Source organism: Fusarium oxysporum, chromosome IX, assembly GCF_013085055.1.
Source record: "Fusarium oxysporum Fo47 chromosome IX, complete sequence".
NCBI lineage: Eukaryota > Fungi > Ascomycota > Sordariomycetes > Hypocreales > Nectriaceae > Fusarium > Fusarium oxysporum.
In genome coordinates, this window is record NC_072848.1 from 3,196,167 (window position 1) to 3,216,747 (window position 20,581).

General features: G+C 46.8%; 8 protein-coding genes across 8 annotated transcripts; 6 read left to right on the forward strand and 2 right to left on the reverse strand.

Moving 5' to 3' along the window:
- Positions 1–405: 405 nt before the first annotated feature.
- FOBCDRAFT_243932 (tannase and feruloyl esterase-domain-containing protein) lies at positions 406–2,332 on the forward strand (the record flags this gene model as incomplete). The annotated part of the gene is made up of 7 exons (XM_059610565.1): positions 406–888; positions 1,052–1,121; positions 1,170–1,222; positions 1,289–1,558; positions 1,600–1,800; positions 1,899–2,055; positions 2,268–2,332. 7 exons carry the CDS (start codon positions 406–408, stop codon positions 2,330–2,332), a joined length of 1,299 nt encoding a protein of 432 aa, XP_059467889.1.
- Positions 2,333–2,897: 565 nt separating this feature from the next.
- Positions 2,898–4,624, forward strand: FOBCDRAFT_243933 (lactose permease; the record flags this gene model as incomplete). The annotated part of the gene is made up of 5 exons (XM_059610566.1): positions 2,898–2,954; positions 3,015–3,120; positions 3,167–3,528; positions 3,590–3,626; positions 3,681–4,624. 5 exons carry the CDS (start codon positions 2,898–2,900, stop codon positions 4,622–4,624), a joined length of 1,506 nt encoding a protein of 501 aa, XP_059465918.1.
- An 862-nt stretch (positions 4,625–5,486) lies between these two features.
- On the forward strand, positions 5,487–7,552 carry FOBCDRAFT_243934 (glycoside hydrolase superfamily; the record flags this gene model as incomplete). The annotated part of the gene is made up of 7 exons (XM_059610567.1): positions 5,487–5,757; positions 5,788–5,792; positions 5,823–5,839; positions 5,870–6,395; positions 6,426–6,478; positions 6,518–7,141; positions 7,204–7,552. 7 exons carry the CDS (start codon positions 5,487–5,489, stop codon positions 7,550–7,552), a joined length of 1,845 nt encoding a protein of 614 aa, XP_059465919.1.
- Positions 7,553–8,031: 479 nt separating this feature from the next.
- Positions 8,032–9,535, forward strand: FOBCDRAFT_243935 (uncharacterized protein; the record flags this gene model as incomplete). The annotated part of the gene is made up of 5 exons (XM_059610568.1): positions 8,032–8,113; positions 8,203–8,433; positions 8,485–8,971; positions 9,020–9,325; positions 9,382–9,535. The coding sequence occupies 5 exons, from the start codon at positions 8,032–8,034 to the stop codon at positions 9,533–9,535; spliced, it is 1,260 nt and encodes a 419-aa protein (XP_059465920.1).
- A 3,821-nt stretch (positions 9,536–13,356) lies between these two features.
- Positions 13,357–14,206, forward strand: FOBCDRAFT_206874 (uncharacterized protein; the record flags this gene model as incomplete). Its single annotated transcript, XM_059609184.1, has 3 exons — positions 13,357–13,395; positions 13,442–13,835; positions 13,932–14,206. 3 exons carry the CDS (start codon positions 13,357–13,359, stop codon positions 14,204–14,206), a joined length of 708 nt encoding a protein of 235 aa, XP_059467890.1.
- A 665-nt stretch (positions 14,207–14,871) lies between these two features.
- Positions 14,872–16,539, reverse strand: FOBCDRAFT_143603 (aldehyde dehydrogenase domain-containing protein; the record flags this gene model as incomplete). Its single annotated transcript, XM_054707001.1, has 4 exons — positions 14,872–15,852; positions 15,905–16,101; positions 16,158–16,351; positions 16,412–16,539. 4 exons carry the CDS (start codon positions 16,537–16,539, stop codon positions 14,872–14,874), a joined length of 1,500 nt encoding a protein of 499 aa, XP_054562976.1.
- A 777-nt stretch (positions 16,540–17,316) lies between these two features.
- FOBCDRAFT_243937 (uncharacterized protein) lies at positions 17,317–18,207 on the forward strand (the record flags this gene model as incomplete). Its single annotated transcript, XM_054707002.1, has 1 exon — positions 17,317–18,207. The coding sequence occupies one exon, from the start codon at positions 17,317–17,319 to the stop codon at positions 18,205–18,207; it is 891 nt and encodes a 296-aa protein (XP_054562977.1).
- A 726-nt stretch (positions 18,208–18,933) lies between these two features.
- Positions 18,934–20,282, reverse strand: FOBCDRAFT_144187 (uncharacterized protein; the record flags this gene model as incomplete). Its single annotated transcript, XM_059608178.1, has 5 exons — positions 18,934–19,009; positions 19,064–19,140; positions 19,195–19,558; positions 19,758–20,133; positions 20,189–20,282. The coding sequence occupies 5 exons, from the start codon at positions 20,280–20,282 to the stop codon at positions 18,934–18,936; spliced, it is 987 nt and encodes a 328-aa protein (XP_059465921.1).
- Positions 20,283–20,581: the final 299 nt, after the last annotated feature.

Here is a 20,581-nt window from a genome sequence, read left to right on the forward strand (position 1 = left end):
TCTTTATACTAAATGCCTCATATATCCTGTATTAATCCTTTGACTATATGGCTGCTACAGTTTAATACCCAATGCCTCTCAATGAGAGAGTGAGTCTAGTGAGACAACAAGATTGACCCTACACTGACTCGACACCCTGACTCAGAGGCGTCGCTTGCCCAATAAGGACTATGCCATGTCCGGTGCCGTAAATCTTACCATGCATGATCTACTGAAGGACGGAGAGGCAAAACGCATTGCGGGGTGCACGCCTCAGACGTCGCAAAGTCGAATATGTAATTTGCCTGCATGCTATAAACATGACGTGTTTTCTGCAACTATCTGATAGCTGAAAACTGGCAATCAGTCGTTTACAGCCCTTCGATTACGCCATACATTGTGAATACCACACCCATCCTGAGCACTATGTCTTCTGTCACGTCTTTCGCGAGTCTTTGTGACCCCTCTCAGTTCGGGTATTCATCGTTGTTTGGAGCCAAATTCTCCTCGCTTCAAGCCAAACTGGTGACCAACTTCGCTCTCGATGTTTCACTAGGTCCAGGGCAACCGAACCTGACATATTCTGAGGAAAACACCAATTTTTGCAACGTGACGGTCACCTACACGCACCCAGGCTACGAGGATGCCGTCTCCGTCGAGACCTGGCTGCCGGTGGACAACTACAATGGCAGACTGCAGGCTATCGGTGGTAGTGGCTGGGTTAGTGGCCGACACCCTGTAACTTACTGGAAGATGGCTAGTGTTGCAGGTGATGGGTACGCCACCGTTACTACCGACGCTGGGGTGGAACAAAATCTGGCAAACCCAGATCCTTGGGCTCTCGAGAGTCCAGGAAACCTCAATCTAGTTGCCTTGTCGAATTTTGGGCATGTCGCACTCCATGATGAGGCAAGTCTTCTCTTTCTTGAGTATTTCTTCTTCTTAACCACCATTCGCCCCTTCAACCTAACAGAGGCTACCTGGATGACGGATTTGGTGTGCGTTGGCGTTTGTTTCATTAAGTGCTTTAAGATAGTGACGACGATTCCGGCCTTGGTTAACAGTGGTGTAGGCTGTAATCGCCAAAGATCTGATCAAACAACTTTATGGCAAACCGCCTGCCTACTCCTACTTCAACGGGTGTTCCCAAGGCGGCCGACAGGGCTACGCGCTGGCACAATAATGTCCAGACGCCTACGACGGCATCATGGCGGCCGCCCCAGCTATGAACTGGTCCCCCTTCGTCATGAGCACCATATGGCCAGCCTTCTATATGAACAATACGGGACAGTAACCCCTCGGACGCGAGCTTAACCAATTAACCGCTCTGGCGGTGTCCACTTGCGAGGAGTTAAATCTTGCCAAAGGCGGGGTTATCACTGAGCCTGAGGCCTGTCTAATAACGTTCAATCCTAAAAAGCATGTCGGTGAATGGTTCCAATGTTCTGATACTGAATCAAAAATGGAAATCAGCGAAGCAGCAGCGAATGTTGCACTGGCTACATGGCATGGGCCAACGTTTGCTAACGGGAGGTTCCTCTGGTACGGCTTCGACATCGGGTCGGATCTTTCATCAATTGTGCTACCACCTGTGAAGCCGACGGACATTGTTTTGCAAAGGGCCAAGAATCCATCGCAACATGGGTTCGGGACTTTATTCAAAAAGATCCTACGTCTAATGTCACGTCGCTCACCCGCAGTGGGTTCGATACTTTCTATCGGTCTCTGAAGTTTTCTTTCGGGACAATGCTGGAGACTGGAGAGGTCGATTTGAGTGATTTCAGAAGAAAGGGGGGGAAGTTGATAACGTTCCACGGTCTAGTAAGTCCATTCATAGTCGTCCTTAGTAGTTGTAGTTTATTAATGCAGAGCAGATCGATCAGTCCATTCCTTCTTGGAACTCCCTGCACTATTATAAGGAAGTACTTGACTTTTCCAATGGCTCAACTGCCAATTTCTATCAATACTATCGCGTTCCCGGCCTTCAACACTGCTCAGGAGGCGCAAGCAGCCCTCCACTTGAGCTGTTCAGCCAGCTACGACAATGGGTAGAGAATGGCACAACGCCCAACACACGTCAGTCACAGTTAAAAACACGGATAACAGCACCCATACCCAAATTCTTTGCCCATATCCTAAGAAACCCACTTCTGAGGGTGGGTGTACTGACTAGAATAGCCGGACATGTTGGTCATGCTCGGAATAGATGCACATTCGGTAACAGTCGGGAAGATGGCCTTGTATAGGCCCTTACTTTCGATGCATTCGTTTAGTACTCATTTTGTTAGTTCATTTCACGCAGTGGTCTCTTCGTGTAGACAGTCAGGCGTGGGTACATGATATTTCTGTTTGAAGTCAAAATGAAACAGTCAATTCAGTTGTTGAGTCAGGTCACTAAAGAGACCACCAATAGGCAGTCTTTGTTCTAGGGCTTTGTTTATGTACCAAACTACAATACATCATGCACGGGTTCCCAAGTTAACGTTTTCATTTCGCTATTGTGACTGTCTTTCCCCGCTACATCCACCCCCTCCCTTTGGCTTCTCTCACATGAATCCGGCGGCTCGCCTCTCAGGAGACTAGACACCTCAGGGCGCTCAATAAGGTTAATGATGCTCTTTAGAACCTTGTACACCCCATATTTCCCCGGAACTGAGTCAACTTGGGATGAGGGGGTGGACCAGGTACCCTGGTTACAAGCGGAGTGTACATTCGAGCACTCGTTGGACCGGGGTAACACAACCCGGGTCTCGACCCAGCCCCAGAACAACAATGCCTTGGACAGTGTTAAGAGGGACTACAACCTGACTGTCCTGGTTTTCCATATAAAGCCTCACCCCTTGCCCTGATGTGACGACTCTCCTTTTAACAGCACATTCTTTCATCCTTTATATTACTCATACACTACCTTCTTCAATATGAAGCTTCTCGAGAAGAAAGGCGCCGAGACCTCCGTTGGAACCAGTCTTGCCGCGGTGCGTGTGCAACTGCTCTTAATCTATTCTGTACAGGCAGTTTCTGACGGGTCTGTATAGGTTGTGCCCCAGGATACGCGACCTTGGTACCGTGTGCCTCATCTTGTGAAGCTCAACATTCTCTTACTGGTGCCCCTCATGTCCTCGGCCTCCATCGACTATGATGGTATGTAAATCTGACCACTGCGTCACTTTGCAGCTAATGTCTCTAGGCTCCATGATGAATGGGCTACAGACACTTCCCCAGTGGCGGGAGTATTTCGAAAACCCCACAGGAGCCCTACTGGGAGCTATGAACGCCGTATATCCTGCTGGAAAGATCGTTGCGCTTTTCTTGGTCGCCTTCTTGTCTGATCGCATCGGGCGAAAGAAAACCATCTCTATCGGCGCTCTGGCTTGCGTTGCAGTACCGTTTATGCAGGGCATGTCCAAGAATACGTCCATGTTTATTGCCTCACGAGCACTTCTCGGTTTCTTCACTAGCTTCATCTCTCAGCCTAGTCCAATTCTGATTGCCGAGCTTGCATACCCTATGCACAGAGGCAAGCTTACGGCCTTATATAACACCTCGTTTGTGAGTTGGCAATTTCCCTTCAGCCAAGCCGAGATGCGGTGAATGCTAATTACTGGATCAGTACCTTGGATGTATTATTGCAGCATGGTGTACGTACGGTACATTTAAGCTTGAGTCGACGTGAATCTGGAGAATCCCATCTCTCATCCAAGGTCTAATGCCTGCATTGCAAGTCCTTGGTATCTACTCTGTACCCGAGTCACCAAGATGGCTTGTTGCCCAAGGACGCAAAACAGAAGCCCGTCAGATCTTGGTCAAACATCACGCTGGAGGAGACGAGTTCTCGGCTTTGGTTGACTTTGAGACGGCCGAAATTGAAACAGCTCTTACATTTGAGGCCGACACGTTATCGCAAAACTCGTGGCTGGATCTATTCCGTACGCCAGCGAATCGTAAGCGATCCCTTATTGCGTTCATCGTCGGCTGGTTTACACAATGGAATGGCATCAACCTCGTTTCCTACTATCTCGCCCTGATCCTCAACACTGTCGGCATCATGTCAGTCAAAGAGCAGACATTGATCAATGCACTCTTGAACGTCTCAAACTGGCTGGCCGCTGTTTTTGTCGGAGCGCTCATGGTAGATCGACTGGGACGCCGCACCCTGTACCTGATATCAACTGGTGGGATGTTTATCTCGTATATCATTTGGACATCTTTGACCGGTAGTTTTATCGCCACCAATAACGCAACAATTGGAAAAGCTGTCATTGCATTTGTCTTTATTACAAATCTATTTTATGCCATTGCCTGGTCACCACTGTTGCAGGCTTACACAGTCGAGATTTATCCCTATACGCCTCGAAGCCGCGGTATCTCGTTCTTGTACATGTCTAGCTTTAGCGCTTTAGTACTTGCTAACCAAGTCAACCCGATCGCTATGCACAGCATTGGATGTAAGTATTACATTCTGTTCTGCTGCATCATTCTCTTGTTGCTCGTCACCATCTGGTTTCTCTTCCCGGAAACCAAGGGTCATACCCTTGAGGAGATTCGTGACGTCTTTGGTGATGGACAAGTGTCTAGGGACATGGAAGAACGTGTTGCTAGGAAAGAGGCAGAAGGGCACGCAGTTGAGGTGGAGAGAAAGGAATAAAGGGGGAGTATATGCTTCAGTCGTTACAGTGTCGCAGAGCTCGGCAAATTGGGTGCTGGCAACAGGTTATTTTTTCGATAACGCAGGATTGTGATCTTCTCAGTGTCCTGTGGGCTAGTCTATTCAATGTATCATTGACGTTTGTTCCTCCTACGGCAGAGAAAGTCAATCTACTCCCGCTATGACTGGCAGGCTTTACACCGGAAACAAAGCCTGTGATAAATGCCTTGAAGACTATAACCGTTTGCAAGCTTTTGTGCATTGAATCGACTAAAGCTTTTGAGGTGATTAAGATACCGTCATCAGCTTATGATAAGCGCCATTATTCAAGAGTTACGTTAGCCTCTGACGGGAGTGGTGCTATGAATCAGACTACTGCTCCACCTGTCTCACCCCCTTTTCCTCTTGACGTCTACTGGTGACGATCATTACTCAAGGCTTTGCTGTTCCCGAGGTCAAAATTGAAGGTTCTACCGGGCCTAGCTAAGATATTATTTCCCGACGCATGCACATTCTACCGGTCCCGATCCCGGCACCCTCGGTAATACACATTTCCCAAAGCGGATTTAACCATGACATCAAGCACGGCCGCGAGGCCCTCGAATCAATATCTACCGAGTACCTTTATCCCTTCCCAGAACCTGACCACACTTAGCTTATAAACGTAACATTCTATGGCTCAGCACGACGCTTTGTACTCACTCACATCTTTGCTATCTGATACCATTCGACCATTACAGCGGGATCGTCCCCTGTCAGCATAGACCAATCTATTTGACACTGGTTTTCTTGCACGTTCTATCAGCAGCGTGCAATCCCTCTGACACAATGACTACAACGCTTGACATTTCAGATTTCGACGATGCCATTGGCGCTGAAGAGAAACCAGGCGAACTACGACACTGCAGCCGATGCTCTGTTGTCAATACTCACATTCAAGGAGCGCCTATGGATCCTGGATGGTGACCAAGAATTTTGGCCCGGCCTCCATGCACTTACCACTGAGGGTTTCTGTCACACATTCTATACCATGGGAGAGGTGCCACGCCTTAAAATTCCCGGTGTACGGCTTTCCGATGGTCCTCGGGGATGTGTGATGGGAAACTCCACGGCTTTCCCAGTTGCTATGGCTCGTGCTGCCACCTAAGATGAGGCCCTTGAAGAACGCGTCGGCCGAGCCATCGGACGTGAATGCAAGGCTCTCGGGGCGAACCAGTTCGGTGGCATCTGCATTAACCTTCCAAGACACCCAAGCTGGGGCCGCATCCAGGAGACGTATGGCGAAGACCCAATAATCCTTGGAAAAATGGCGACTGCAGTCACAAAAGGCGTGCAAGAAAACGTTATGGGCTGCCTGAAGCACCTAGCTCTCAACTCAATGGAAAACGCACGCTTCAAGGTGGATGTCCAGGTCGACGATGATGTCCTTCATGAAGTCTATCTTCCGCACTTCCGCCACGTTGTGGAACAGGGGATTGCGTCAGTCATGTCTGCTTACAATTCGGTTCGGGGACAGTTTGCCGGGCAAAGCAGAGAGCTTCTTATGGATATCCTCCGTGATAGATGGGGCTTTAAGGGTTTTGTGGTTGAGGACTTTCTATTCGGTTTTCGGGATGTAGCCCTTTCACTAAAAAACGGGCTGGATCTCGAAGCACCTTTCCGTCAGCAACGGGCACAACATCTTGAGGCTGCACTCATCAACGGCGATGTATCTCAAAGCGATGTGGATCGTGCTGGCCGCGCCATCCTAAGAAGCCTTATCGAGAATGAAGTCTTGCGCGGAGACTCTAAGCCTACCAAGGATATTATCTTCTATGGCGAGCATCGTAGCTTGGCTCGAGAGTCGGCAACCAGGTCAATGGTACTGTTGAAAAATGATGCCGTTAATGGTAGGCCTCTGTTGCCACTCGGATCCGATCTCTCCAGGGTGGCTGTAGTAGGGTGGCAAGCAGACTCCAAGAACACTGGAGGCAAAGGATCGTCCCACGTCCGTTGTCCAGAGGTCATCTCACCCTTTCAAGGGATCAAGGAGGCGTTGCCCCACGCCGAGGTTGTAGTTGAGAGCTCGAATGATATTTCGAAGGTCAAACGTGCCGCAGCTTCGGCCGATGCTGTCGTCATGGTTGTGGGATACGATTTCCACGACGAAGGAGAATATACAGCGCCGGCCTTCAATGCCACACCAGCTCTCAGACATGTCATCCCCCCAGACGACGACTCAAAGGAAGCCAGATCTGTGATAGAACGGTTGATGAACCCAGCCCCCAAGAAGGGGGAGCGTGGAAAGGACAACTACGGATTCGGCACTGGTGGGACAGTTATTGTCGAAGAATGGAAAGATTTGCCTTCTGCCATCATCTTCGGGTGGTATTCCGGATGCGAAGGCGGCTGTGCACTGGCGGATCTTTTGCTGGGCAAGGTAAACTTTAGTGGCAGAATCCCCTTTTGTATACCTACATGCGAGGAACATCTGCCTAAAGCTGACAATGATGCCGAGGCGATCAAGTACGACCGATGGTATGGCCACTGCTCGATCGGCTTCAAGTTCCAGCTTCATTTCCCCTAGGCTTCGGCTTGAGTTACACGACCTTTTCATTCGCCGATCTGAGAGTAGACAAGACTGGGCTAGATCAAGAACAGCTGATCGTGCGTCTTCGAGTATCAAACACAGGCGCTAAAGAGGGCCGATATGTCGCACAAGTATATGGTGTGGTAGAGGTACCAGAGTGGCCAAAAAGGAGCTTGCTCGGTTATGGACTGGTGGACCTCGCCAGTGAAGAGGAGAAGGATATAGAATTCATGGTCTCAACCAGGCCCTTGCAGCGTTGGAAAAGTGGTTCATGGGCCCTAGCTAGTAGGCTAGTTGAAATTGAGGTTGGTGGATATTCAGGTGATGAGAGCAGCTTGAAATTGAAACTGGAGATGTAATTGGCTTTGTGAATTGAGGAATTATAATTCAATTCAAATCATTGTGATAAATATAAACACATACGTTTAGTGTAATTTTAATTGTTGATGCTGGCCTTTTGCTTCAGGTCGCAGATCGTGCACCGAATAGCGATAACTGAAAGCGGATTCGAATTTATTTAAATTGATGACCTCGGAATTTGTGGCTGAAAGTACACAAGCAGTTATATCTATGATATTTGGTTCATCGTTTCGTATAGAAATCTCTGCCGTGTCTCATTCAGGGCTTGCTTTTCTGTCTTACAACGGAAAAGCTTCATTTGGTTCAACTAGATATGTCTTCATACACAAGTGTTGACTGATGCAATTACTACCTCAACATAAAAGCCTTACGAGCTTGTGTACAATTGGTTATCCTTCCGTCCTTTGTCCGCTATATCTTGTAATTTGTGGAGGAATCAAGCTCCGAATCTCGTGGATGGCTTCCCAGAGCGCATATCATGTCACATTCTATGAATATTGATGATGAGAGCGACCGAGCGTTTGGACTGTGTACTCCGAAAGCATCAATTAAATGCCTGCGTTTGTTTTGTGACATTTATTAACTTTATTCCTCATCTCGTTGCCTATGATAGTTTGTTCGTGCGAAATCGTATAACTTTTGAGCCCAGCTTCTCAGCCCGATATAGCTTACACTCCTTGTTATGAAAAATACATTGCTCGGTCGAAACGACGCCAAGAGTCCGGTAAACTGATCACAAGCCTTCCCACCGGCTTTCCTCAGAGACTGGAGTCTGACCTCGTTTGGGATGGCCAAGAACTTGCCAACAATTTTGATTGGACGTATCGTCTGACTGATCAGGATCTGAAGGAGATCGATGCTGCTGTCGAGCACTTCAAAAGTACTTTTGAGTATCTGCCCTAGCGCAATGTCCACTGCTCATAATACCTAGGTCTCGATCGCCCTTTGAGCTATTTGAATCCTGATACGTTTCCCTTGCCATCGCTACACAACACACTAAGAGACATCTCACGTGAACTCCACTCAGGCCACGGCTTCAAAGTCGTACAGGGCGTACCGGTCGATAATTATACCAAGGAAGACCAAATCATTATTTATTCAGGACTATCTTCTCATGTCGCCCCTATCAGGGGCCGTCAAGACAGCACCTGGGACGGAAAGAATGTGGATGTTGCTTTGGCCCACATCATAGACATTTCTAGGAATTTCGGTCTTGATAATGTTGGATCTCCTGCCTATACAACCGAGAAGCAAGTCTTCCATACTGATAGTGGTGATGTGATTACCCTATTCTGCCTCGGAGAAGCAGAGGAAGGAGGCCAAAGCCACATCGCTAATAGTTGGTTTGTTTATAACGAACTCGCCGCCAAGCGGCCTGACCTCATCCGAACATCGGCAGAGCCGTGGGAGGTTGATGGGTACGTCAAATCCCTTCCTGTCTTCTCTATCTCCATTGACAATAGTAGCTTTGGAAAGAGTGGTCAAAAGTCTACTTTCCGGCCTTTACTATATCACCAGGCAGCAACCGACAAGCATCCAGAACGGATGATAATTCAGTATGGACGTCGGTACTTCACTGGACATTCGGGTCTTCCTCGTTCCAGCGACATCGGCCCTATTACCGAAGCCCAGGCGGAGGCACTGGATGCTCTTCATTTCCTAGCTGAGAAACATGCAGTCACCCTCGACTTCCACAAAGGCGACATCCAGTTCGCCAATAATCTGAGCCTCTTCCATGCTCGGGCGGGTTTCAGAGACTCAAAAGAGAAACAGTAAGCGCACCATCTGGACAATCTCGATAGCCAATCAGACTACTGACTTGAAGCAGACGTCATCTAGTGCGACTTTGGCTTCGTGATCCAGAGCTAGCTTGGGAGACACCTGGGCCTCTCCAGCAACTTTGGGATCGAGTCTACAAAGACCTCGACCTTGACAACACGTTTTTTCCGATTGATCCAGTCATGAGAGATTTGATGGGGTGAGGGAAAAGAGAGAATAATAGCAAGAAACGAGTTTCGTCCTAAAAAAGATAAGAACAGCATGGAATTCAAATTTCACTGCTCTCAGACCACTGAATACTGTAACCTTGAAACTCGTAGCCTTGAAACTGTGCCCTCGTCCTGCTTGCCTACTTCAACCATGAAGATGATAAACACCGTGAATAGCGGACCAGCCATCTAGTCTACACAGCAATATCTCCCACCTAACACGCAAAGTTTCAATGTCGTAAACGTTGTGATTCAAGTCATAGTGAATAACAAGCTAGGTTAAGCGACACTGCCTTTATGATTCCATGGTAAAATTGAAGAAAGCTAGTAGACGAGGAGGCGTAGTCGATTTCCGGGCTGAGCGATAGCGCTTGAATTCAGTAGTTCAATAGAAGAAGACATGGTTAACCAAAGGCGTGGAGTTCTCAGGTCACTGAGCCGAGCACTCGAAGCAGCGCAGGAAGGTTAATCTACTCCATAAAACAAAAGCTAGCAGGAGGATTGCTGGGAGAGGTGTTAGTATTGCGTCGCTAGGATGAAAGCCAGCATCCTTTAACGAGCAGAGCAAACAGCAACGGCCAAGTCGTTAGTGTCCAGTTTTGGGTCAAGCAGTGAACATTGATTGAGAACAGATAGGGTGGAGTGTCCCTTTCTCGACTCGTGCAAAATTTGCCAGTGGCGTTCATCGGGAATGTAGGTGCACGTGCTTATGATTTGCTGGGAATGCAAGCGCACAATCATCGGCTCTATCGTGCCCACGGTGTTGGCTGAAGGCAATAACAGGCTTATGAGACATTTAAATGTTCTAGGCTGCACACGAGATACACCGGCGGAGCCGGCAAGTACTTCCTAGCTGTAAACGTTTCGAGATGAAGGGATCCGTGCCGTGTGAAAGGTTCAATTCTCGGGCTGAAGTTCAACCGGCTTCATGAGGCAACATGTATCTACCCCAATACGTCTTGTAATGCGGAAACTTGTCCCAAAAAGGAACATATTTCCACTCGCAGAAGTGGAATTGCATCCCGATTCAGTGTATTTGCGGAAAAGAACTTTAGACGACTTGGATTGCATATAAGAATCACAAAGTATCATCAAGAGCAGGCCATATAACCACATCTTTATTCAGTACATTTCTTTTCCATTACCAATCCAGCCAAGTCTCTATTACGTGTTCCACCACGCTTTTTCCACCATGAGATATAATCGCTTGATCAGTCTCGTCGGGGCCTACTGCGGTGGTGAGATAGGAGACGTCATAGTTGGTGGCATCTTTGATGTCCCTGGAAAAACCATATATAACAAGCTGGTACATTTCCGCACCAAAAGCGATGACCTCAGACAGTTTCTGTTAAACGAACCTCAGGGTAGGCCTCAGAGGAATGTCAATCTTCTTCTGCCAGCTTATAATCCCCGAGCTGATATTAGCCTCCTGATAATAGAGAGCATAGAATATGCTCATATATCCGGCTTAAACACTATTTATACTATCACAGCTCACCTAGAGACCAGAATAATCTCAATAATAAAGCCGCAGAGTACTATCACTCTTGATACAGCAGCTGGGCTTATTACAGCCATAGCTAACTAAAAAGACAATAAGTATATAGCTATAGCCTTCGATAATATACCTTCCTTCTATTTAGGCCTCGACCTTAAAGTTAATATTCCAGGCCTAGGCATCTTCAAGTATAATATTACCTAGGGCAAAATATAATATATACTTATAGATATCAACCAAACAAAGTTAGTTATTTATCCTAATAATACACAGGAGCTAGTAGAGATTAATAAGAAAATCAAGATAGCTATATAGGCTACCTATAAGCTAATCTATCTTAAAAATCCTAGGATCTATAAGATTACAAATCTCAAGTTTACTAATCCTTTAACTACAAATACTAGCTAGAAGCAGGTAGTAAATATAGTTATTATCTCCCTAGGGCAGGTAGATTAGACTCCTTATAGAACAGGAACCAGTACATATATAGCAGTTCTTCATACCCGTAGACAACTGGCAGAAGGGGAAGATTTCATCTACGCAAGTATAACTAAAAGCGAATTTCAGTATTAAATCCAAGGCATCGCTAAAGTTAGCAATTATTCTGCTATACTGCCAACTATGAAAGGCAGCGCTTAGATCACCGGCCTATAACAGGTGATGCTGGACCCTACTGATCCTTTCCTAACAGGGTTTAGGCTTTCCAATCAGTAGCATCTCTCTCGCTGATATGCGGCTAGCTTGTAAAAAGATAATAGATTGGCAGAAGATACTGGTTGTGGATTTTCTACGAGACGGATAAGGTAGGGTACTTATCTCTTCACGCCAGACTTATCTTATAGATAAGCCTTATTGAGGTCTCATTAGTTATTATAAAAGCCCTTGAATTAAGGCTTATATTATAGAGAAAATCTATATTCTTTATTTATTTTACTCAGCTGGCCAGCGCCACTAACTCCTACAGACAAAAGATCATACAAGAGTTATCTATACTACTAAAGTATCCTCCTAATCTGTTTCATCGGCATAGCCTTCCTGTTTTGTCAAGTCCCACTTCGACTAAAAGTTACATCGTCATGGCTCTCTCTGCCTAACCCCACCCTAGAACAAACCGCCTCAAAGAACTACAAGTGAACTCACTGTGCTTACTCGCCTGCTACAGACCTGCGTCATGAATAAAAAGAAGACCCGAGGTAAATATTCAATCGGCGGTTGCAAAAACTGTCGCCGAAAACACCGGAAATGCGACAAGACCAGCCCGAAATGTCTTCGGTGCGAGGCGGCAGGCTTAGAGTGCAGTGGTTTTAAAAGTGAACTTAGCTGGGTGACAACTACGCAAAGGCTGTTACGCGATGGCCGTAAACCAGCCCTTAAGCGTCCCGAAAATCGTCAAAGTAGTGGTAACTGGTTGTCCTGCTCACAAATGACGAGAAATTACTAAAGCCGTCTTCAGATTAAGAAAGCACCTCTACACGCATTGCTCTACCCGACATCGTAAGACCAAATGTCGAGGATACCATTTCTAATTTTAATGGTCAACCTGTTCACACCAAAGTGTCTCTCAATCATGTTATCACCACGAGTCCAACTAATGTCTCTAACAATCAGATAGTAGACTCGGATATTCATGCCAACGAGCAGGTTCTTATTCCGATACACAAATGCTCTGAAAATGCTTATGACTTCCTTGGGAATTCAGAAAATCTGTTGGATTGGCCAGGTTTATTCAGCGTGGATTCTCTTTTCTCGGATTGTCTTTCTGCAGGTTTTGACAACGGGTACAGTGATATTCTAGAAACCCAGAATACAAGTTCGCCAATTATTTTGCCTTCAAAAGCGCAAAATTCAGATCATGCGAGACCTCTTCACCTGATTCAGGATAGGCTTGAACAAGATGTCTTAAGCAAGGGTCTCACCTTCTTCGAATCCTAGAAGGCTATGACCTTGGAGTTAGATTAAAATGATACCCATATGCTTTTCAAGGATATCAAAGATCACTGCTTTCCTCAATTGTGGTCTTCGTCCATCGGGAGAAAGTCGCCGCTGGAAACTCATCTCACCGCAGCCGTTTTGACATTCGCAAACATGATATACCTCGCCCCTCATCAAATATCACATCCTTCGTTTACAAATTTGCTTGCTCTTCTTGCAATATCCGCAAAACATTTGGCAATACAGCTACGTAAGGAAGAGCCAGAGAAGAGCAACGATTGGAACCAATATGCTGAGCGCACTTGGGGAAAAGCAAAGCACCATCTTTTTTTATTTATTAAACACCGAAGTCTCTCCAAAAAAGGCAAAGTATAAGGATATTGTTATGGCAATGTCAAATATGATATCGTTCTCGGTGCGAACTGTAGGCCCTGCGCTCATTTGGAATAATTACTGACACAATTCCATAGATACTTTATGACAGACAGTGTGATGTTAGAAAGTACCTTGTTGATGCTGAAAGACTTTTGTTAGAGCAAGGTCTATGCAAGTTATGCATCTCAGGCAAGATCAAGCTTCTACATCATACATACATTTGGAACAGGATCATCAGCGAGAGTACCTACGTGTTGAGGAACTCTGATAGCGCCAATGTACCTATAGCTGCCCATCTATCCGCAGGGTCAGATAAAGAACCTTCTTTCGAGAGAGGTTATGGAAGTCATATGACAGGTCGCCTAATGATACCAAATGTCAACTTGGATGACTTCCTCCACTTTGAGCCCCATCAGCAGGAGACTGACAGCTCTTCGAGAGAAACTGGGAGAGAAATTCTCCATGACATTCATCTCAAACAGGACCAAGGTATATCCGACTCGACATTTATGATGTTATATGGAGTGTCTGAAACCTGGTTGAGCCTCGTGTCTCAGACTACTCGACTTGCTAACCTGATGCAAGTGGCGAAACATGGCAGCAAAGAGGATAAGCCCTGGTTGCATGAACATATTGAGAGGCGTAAAGGGTTACTAGAACATAGGATCTGCTCTTTTGCTATGACAGGAGCTACTACCAGTACTTCTATCGACTCTAACTATCTTGCTGACGTTTATTCGCAAGAGGGTCAACACTACCACGCGATCCCACCTGGTTCGAGCGCTGAATTTCGCTCTTATCATTTTCTTCTACCGTCGTATCTACAACGTCCATCCGCATATTCTTCAGCAATATGTTAATGTCGTTTTACGAGCTCTCTAGGAGTTTGAGTTATGTTGTGAGAAAGAAGGGCAAGGCGGGCCAGGATCTCCATGGCCAGCTTTTATGGCTGGTTGTGAAACAATGACGAAGAAACACCGAGCTTACTTCGAGAATTGGTTCGACCGAGCTTTCGCTCGTACAGGGTTCACAAGAGTTCTTACAGCGAAGAAGTGCATACAAGAAGTATGGGAAATGCTAGATCGCTTTCGAGTAAGCGACAATGAACTGATGCAACGATACTGGACGTGGATGCATATCTCGGAGGAGCAAAATTTGTATATATTGCTGTCTTAACGGCTGATTGTATATTTAGTAAGGATAGTGAAATATCCTTACTATTCATGAAAATGGGAGGCCTATCGGCATAACTCAGATGGTCCCTTTTTTTGCCCCAGTATTCGATGCTATCCTATCAACTGCCGCGGTTGCAGGTACGACAGTGACTATCATTCCGAACTGAAGCTGCATAAGAGTACGTAAGGGTAGGTAAATAATTGGAAAGAGCCTACTTTAGCAGAAGCTTATGGTGAAGCGAGATTTATGAGAAATGGTGCAAATGAGTATTATAATAAACAATCAGTCATAGAAAAGGGAAATCTCAATTCAATTTATCACTCACTTCAATTCCTCCCTAACCCTGCGCTTACATCCTGTTACCCATATTGATGTGGACAGCTTTAATCTGGGAATATGCCTCGAGTCCAGCTTCGCCCAGCTCCCTACCAATGCCGCTTTGTTTGACGCCACCAAAAGGCACCCTAGGATCGCAATCCTGGCTACTATTTACCCATACCATGCCAGCCTCAATATTACCTGACACTCGGTGTGCTCTCTCTAGGTCAGTTGTAAAGACAGCTGATCCAAGACCATAAGTAGTGTCATTAGCTAAGTCGACTGCCTCCTCTTCAGTTTTGAACTTAGTAATAACTACCACAGGTCCGAAAATTTCCTCACGGTAAATCCGAGCCGAGGGCTTCACATCTGTGAAGACTGTTGGTTCAATGAAGAAGCCCTTGCCCTTACCAGCCTTTGATGGCTCGCCCCCTAATGCGAGGTTCGCTCCCTCAGTGACCCCGATATCAATATAGTCAAGGACCCGGTCATACTGGGCTTTCGAGACCTGGGGACCTTGGTATACACCCTTGTCCCACTGATTACCGACAACGCTAGTAGTTTTGACTCTTTGAACGAACCTCTGGACAAAGTCGTCATAGATGCTCTCTTGTACCAGAAGTCGTGACGTCGCAGTGCAAATTTGGCCCTGATTAGACATAATCCCGAAATGAGACCAGTTCACGGCTTGCTCCATGTCTGCATCATCGAAAACCAATAACGGGGACTTTCCTCCAGTCTCAAGTGTGACGTTCTTTAGCATTTCCGAGGCAGTACGCATGATCTTTGCGCCAGTAGCAGTTGAGCCAGTGAAAGCAACCTTGTCCACTAAAGGATGGGATACTAGGGATGAACCAGTTTCGCCACCAGGGCCGTTGAGAATATTGACGACGCCAGCAGGGAACCCAGCCTCCTTGATAAGTTGGCCTAGAAGAAGGATGCTAAGCGGTGTTTGTTCAGCTGCCTTGATAACGACTGTGTTACCACAGGCTAGAGCGGGACCAAGCTTCCACTAGTGGATCATTAGCCAAGTTGTGAGCCAAGAAGCAGTGGGGTACACTTACTGTAGCCATACACAGAGGGTAGTTCCAAGGGATAACCTGTGCAACGACTCCAATAGGTTGTCGGAGTGTATAAGCAAACTTCTGGCTAGTCGTGCTAATAGTCTGACCAAAAATCTTATCTGCCCAACCGGCGAAATAGCGAATCACGCCGACAGCTTCAACGAGGTCACCATCAATCGCCTCAGCGTAGGTTTGTCCTAAGAATGTGTTAAAACGAAAACCATTGACCCAAAGCATCACAATTCAAGCCTACCATTGTCCCAAGCGTCGATTGTAGCAAACACCTCTCTCTTGGCCTCAATCAGGTCGGCGAGCTTGGCCATAAGGCGCCCACGCTCCGAACACTCAACCTTCCTCCAGTCTTTGAAAGCAGTCTTCGCAGCTTTGACAGCCGTATCCACGTCTTTCTCGTCAGCCGCTTCGACTGTGGCAATTTCGTTCTCGGTACTACAAGCTGGGAGTTAACCATTAAGTTCTATACCGGAAAATGTTCTCAGGTGCACTGACGCAGGATCGATACTTGTAAGTTTCTTTCCACCCGAAGAGGGTACGAACTCGTTGTTGATGAAAAGGCCGGTAGGTTGAGTATACTTGACTCCGTTGGGAGCCTGCAAATCAATTTTGAGAGCGGCCATTGTGTATAAAGTCCAGGTCTAAGAGAAGAAGGATAATTGAGCAGTGCAAGAGATTGATTGACCATGCGATAACTTTATGCGATAGAACAAAAAGCACGACATGTCTTCGTGTTCCTTTTAATGTTGATTCCAACTCTACATCACATCGCGATCGGCATCAATTGGGATGGATTGCCTACCCAGCGTTGTTCCGTCTAAAATTGGGCAGGTCTCACCGGGAACCAAACTTATCAGTTGTGTGGACCTTGCCACAGATCCGTGCGGGGTAGAGAGCAGGGCGCAGAACGGAATCCGCTTAAGCCTTCCTAAACATGGATTTCCCTAGCTTATCTACTACATTGCGAACCCCACAATAGCCACCCTATAGACAACACGTATCTTATGACATTGATGTGACGAACCTGAGCTACTCAGAACGAGTAATGTTCTAAATAGGCAAAAGATGTAATAGAGCGACAAGCAATGCACTCCGAGAAGACATAATTCTTTGTCATGGTTGCAGTTTGTCAGCTACAGTAAAAACTTGCCTTTTACAGCCTTTTTCCGAAATTTGTAAGCTCTGGACCTACGATCTGGTTGGCTCACTTGACACAAGGCATGCTGTGTATTCAACAAATTCATTTGATATATAATTAGGCTTGAAAGCACATTGCAAGATTTTTTTAAAGCAGGACACGATCTTGAAAAACACAGTTATCACCTTTCTATCCTAAAAAGCATTAGTACTTATCAGTTCTGGCGTTCATCTTTCAGACCAAACTCTTTACAAATATCGAAATGGCACCTCAAGCGCTCACGGGCATCCTGGTTGCTCTCGTAACGCCTTTCAAGGCTGACGGTTCAATCGACTACGCCAATCTCAACAAACATGTCAACCGCATGATTGACCTTGGTGTCCATGGCATTGTTCCCGGCGGCAGCAGTGGAGAGTTCACGACTCTGTCATTCGACGAGCGGAAGTCTCTTATTGAAGCTGTCATCAAAGCCGCCGACGGCCGAGTTCCTGTCGTGGCTGGTGTTGGCGCACTATCGACTCCTGATGGTATCGAGCTGGCGACACACCACGCCAAAGCTGGGGCTTCAGCACTTATGGTTCTTCCTCCATTCTACGAGGCTCCCAACTTGGATGAGTTGAAGGAGTACTTTAAGGCTATCCACGAGGCTAGCAAGCTGCCTCTTCTCTATTATAATATCCCCAGCATCACCGGTACAAACCTCGAGCCCCAGCAACTTGCTTCCCTCTCCGAGGTCGGTGTCAAATACCTCAAAGATACCTCTGGCAATGCCCCTGCTCTTACAGAGCTCCTCTTGGGACAGGACAAGATTACTGCTTTCAATGGTTGGGATACCCTAACCTTTTATGGTCTCGCTGCTGGAGCAAAGGGCTCCGTATGGGGTGCCACTAATGTTATCCCAGAGCTCTCGGTTGAACTCTGGAATGCGATTGGTGTTGAGAATGACCTTGTTAAAGGTCGTAAGATCTGGGACAAGATCTGGCCTATTTGCAAATTCTTTGAGGGCCACGGATATGCTGCAGCTCTGAAGCTGGGCATGGACATCCGGGGATGGAGTGCTGGTGACGTCCGCAAGCCATTCATCGCAGTGGCTAGTGAGCACCGCAACGAGCTTGCCATGCTCCTGAAGAACGCTGGGGTCAAGACTGTTTAGGTGCCAGATACAGATGTTATTTAGATGGACAGTCCATTATGGACTGTCAAGTCAATCAATAGTTTTCTCCAATATCGATTTTCAATTCAGAATAAGAGTTTTCTATCATTAAGTTCTTGCTTATTTCGAAAGTCCAGTGAAAGTATCCTCGAATACAATGTTAAACATAGCTACTTTGACTGCTATATCTACTTGCACCAACGAGATTCAGACAAGCGGGACAGCGGTGACCGATGCGCCCACTTCTATTTATGACAGAATAATGACAGGAATGTCAAGGGATAATAATACCAACAGTACAACTTCCAGAGATGTCTACCTATCTTGACTGCGCATCTATCGATGAGCTCATCAACAGTATCCTGAAGCTTTCGTGTACGTAGACCATTCAGTTAGATTTGGCGGGTTACCTACGCTTTTATAGGCAATGCCAATATTGACAACGCCTCAGCGACGCGACAGGAAGCTTCAATTGAGGTTGGGTATTGCTATAGCTAGGCCTCTGTGGTAAAAAGTTTAATTGTAAGATAGTTTCACGCATGACAAGTGTATTGTCCTGTTCTGCACTCGCTCTGTCATCGACAACTCGTAGCTTTATCTCTTGTAAATTCTGTGTATTGCGTTGCTATCTCGCCAATGTTGACTCCTCTTTCTTTACCTGACACGATGTCCCGTCGTAGGTTTGCCCTTGGCTGTAATCCCACGGTCGACTTAACATTCCGAAACCTACAGTTTGGCCATGGTCCCATCAGAGGTAAGGAATGAAATGTGCGCTCGGGTAATATCCTTTATCGTGCTGCATCTGCAGTTTTGTTATTAATGTACAAGAATGAGACAGTGCCGCTCGGATACATACCCCGCGAGTGCCATGGCAATCTTGAACTCAAACATGAGAATTTTAATGCCGAGCTCCACTCCTTCTTGCCCGTTGTACTGCGATTTGGAGGGTTAAAAACAGCCTGTACTCATATGGCAAGCTTGACTTACGGCAAGACCCCAAATGGGCATTCTACCAACAAAAACGTGTGAAGCTCCAAGAGCAAGAGCTTTGAAAATGTCTGTACCGCGGCGAATGCCTCCATCGACAGCGACAGGGATCTTACCTCCCGCAGCAACAGCACACTCACGCAAGGCATCGAGAGTGGCCGGAACGCCATCCAATTGCCTTCCTCCATGGTTCGACACGAGGACACCATCTAAGCCATGTTTTATAGCTAATGCTACATCATCGGCCGTGTAGATGCCTTTGATCCAAATCTCCAGTTTGGTATGTTGACGTAGCCAGGGGATTGCTGAGTCCCAATCTATGGAAGGGTCGTAATCGTTTTTCTTCGGGGTGTCGGGATCCTGGCTGTTGCCACTGAGCTCATCTTTGCCCGTAGATAGCAAGTTTGGCCATCCGAGCCCATCAGGAAGTGAAAAGTTATTACGATATTCGTTCAAGCGTCGGCCTAAGAACGGTGCATCGACCGTAAGGAAAACGGCGTTATATCCAGAAGCTGTCAGGCGTCAGTTCCTCATCCTTGAGGAAGATACCAAGAGCCAGTCACATACCTTCTGCACGCTGAAGCATCTGAATAGTGGTTTGTCGGTCTCGCAGCATACTCAACTGCATAAAATATGGATTTCCCGACCCCTGCTCAGCGACGTTCTCTAAGGACTCGGTCGCATACGAGGAAAGGCCCATGGAGAGGCCAAATTTGGCTGCCGCTCGTGAGGTGGCTAATTCACCGTCCTCGTGCGCTAGGCGATGCATTGCAGTGGGGCTAAAGCCCAAAGGTAACCCTGTTTTGCAGCCAAAAATCTCCCCAGTCATATCGATGTGATCGACGTTAACTAGAACGCGGGGCCGTATTTTATAGCGGTCATAAGCTGCTTCGTTATCTCGCAACGTGATGAGGTCCATAGCACCTTCATTAAAGTAGTCTACATATCAAAGTGTGAGATTCAATATCCCAAAGTTTGTAGTCATGCTTCGTACCCCGATACATCTTCGGAAGTTTGGCGGAGCCATGTTGTTTCAAATCTTCGATGGTATGGACCGATGGGTCCCAGGAAACGCCGCGGTTGGCCATCGCGGCTAAATAAGAGAGAATAAAACTCTGTTTAACAAAGAGACGCTGGTATAGGTGGGATTATGTCGCTCTGTTATGTACAGAAACGGGCGAGTCTGATACAACCGTTAGTATCTGTCCCGTAGTCCAATGCCACTGCGGCCTGCTTATAATCCTTCCAGACATTCCATATCGAATAACCTGTACCTTATACCTCATTGGGCCAAGCTGAACCAATAAGCTTCGGCGGTCATGGCCTTCCCACTTTGGAAGAGGGAGGGCAAAGGGATGACACCCTTCGAGGAATGGTAAAGAACGAA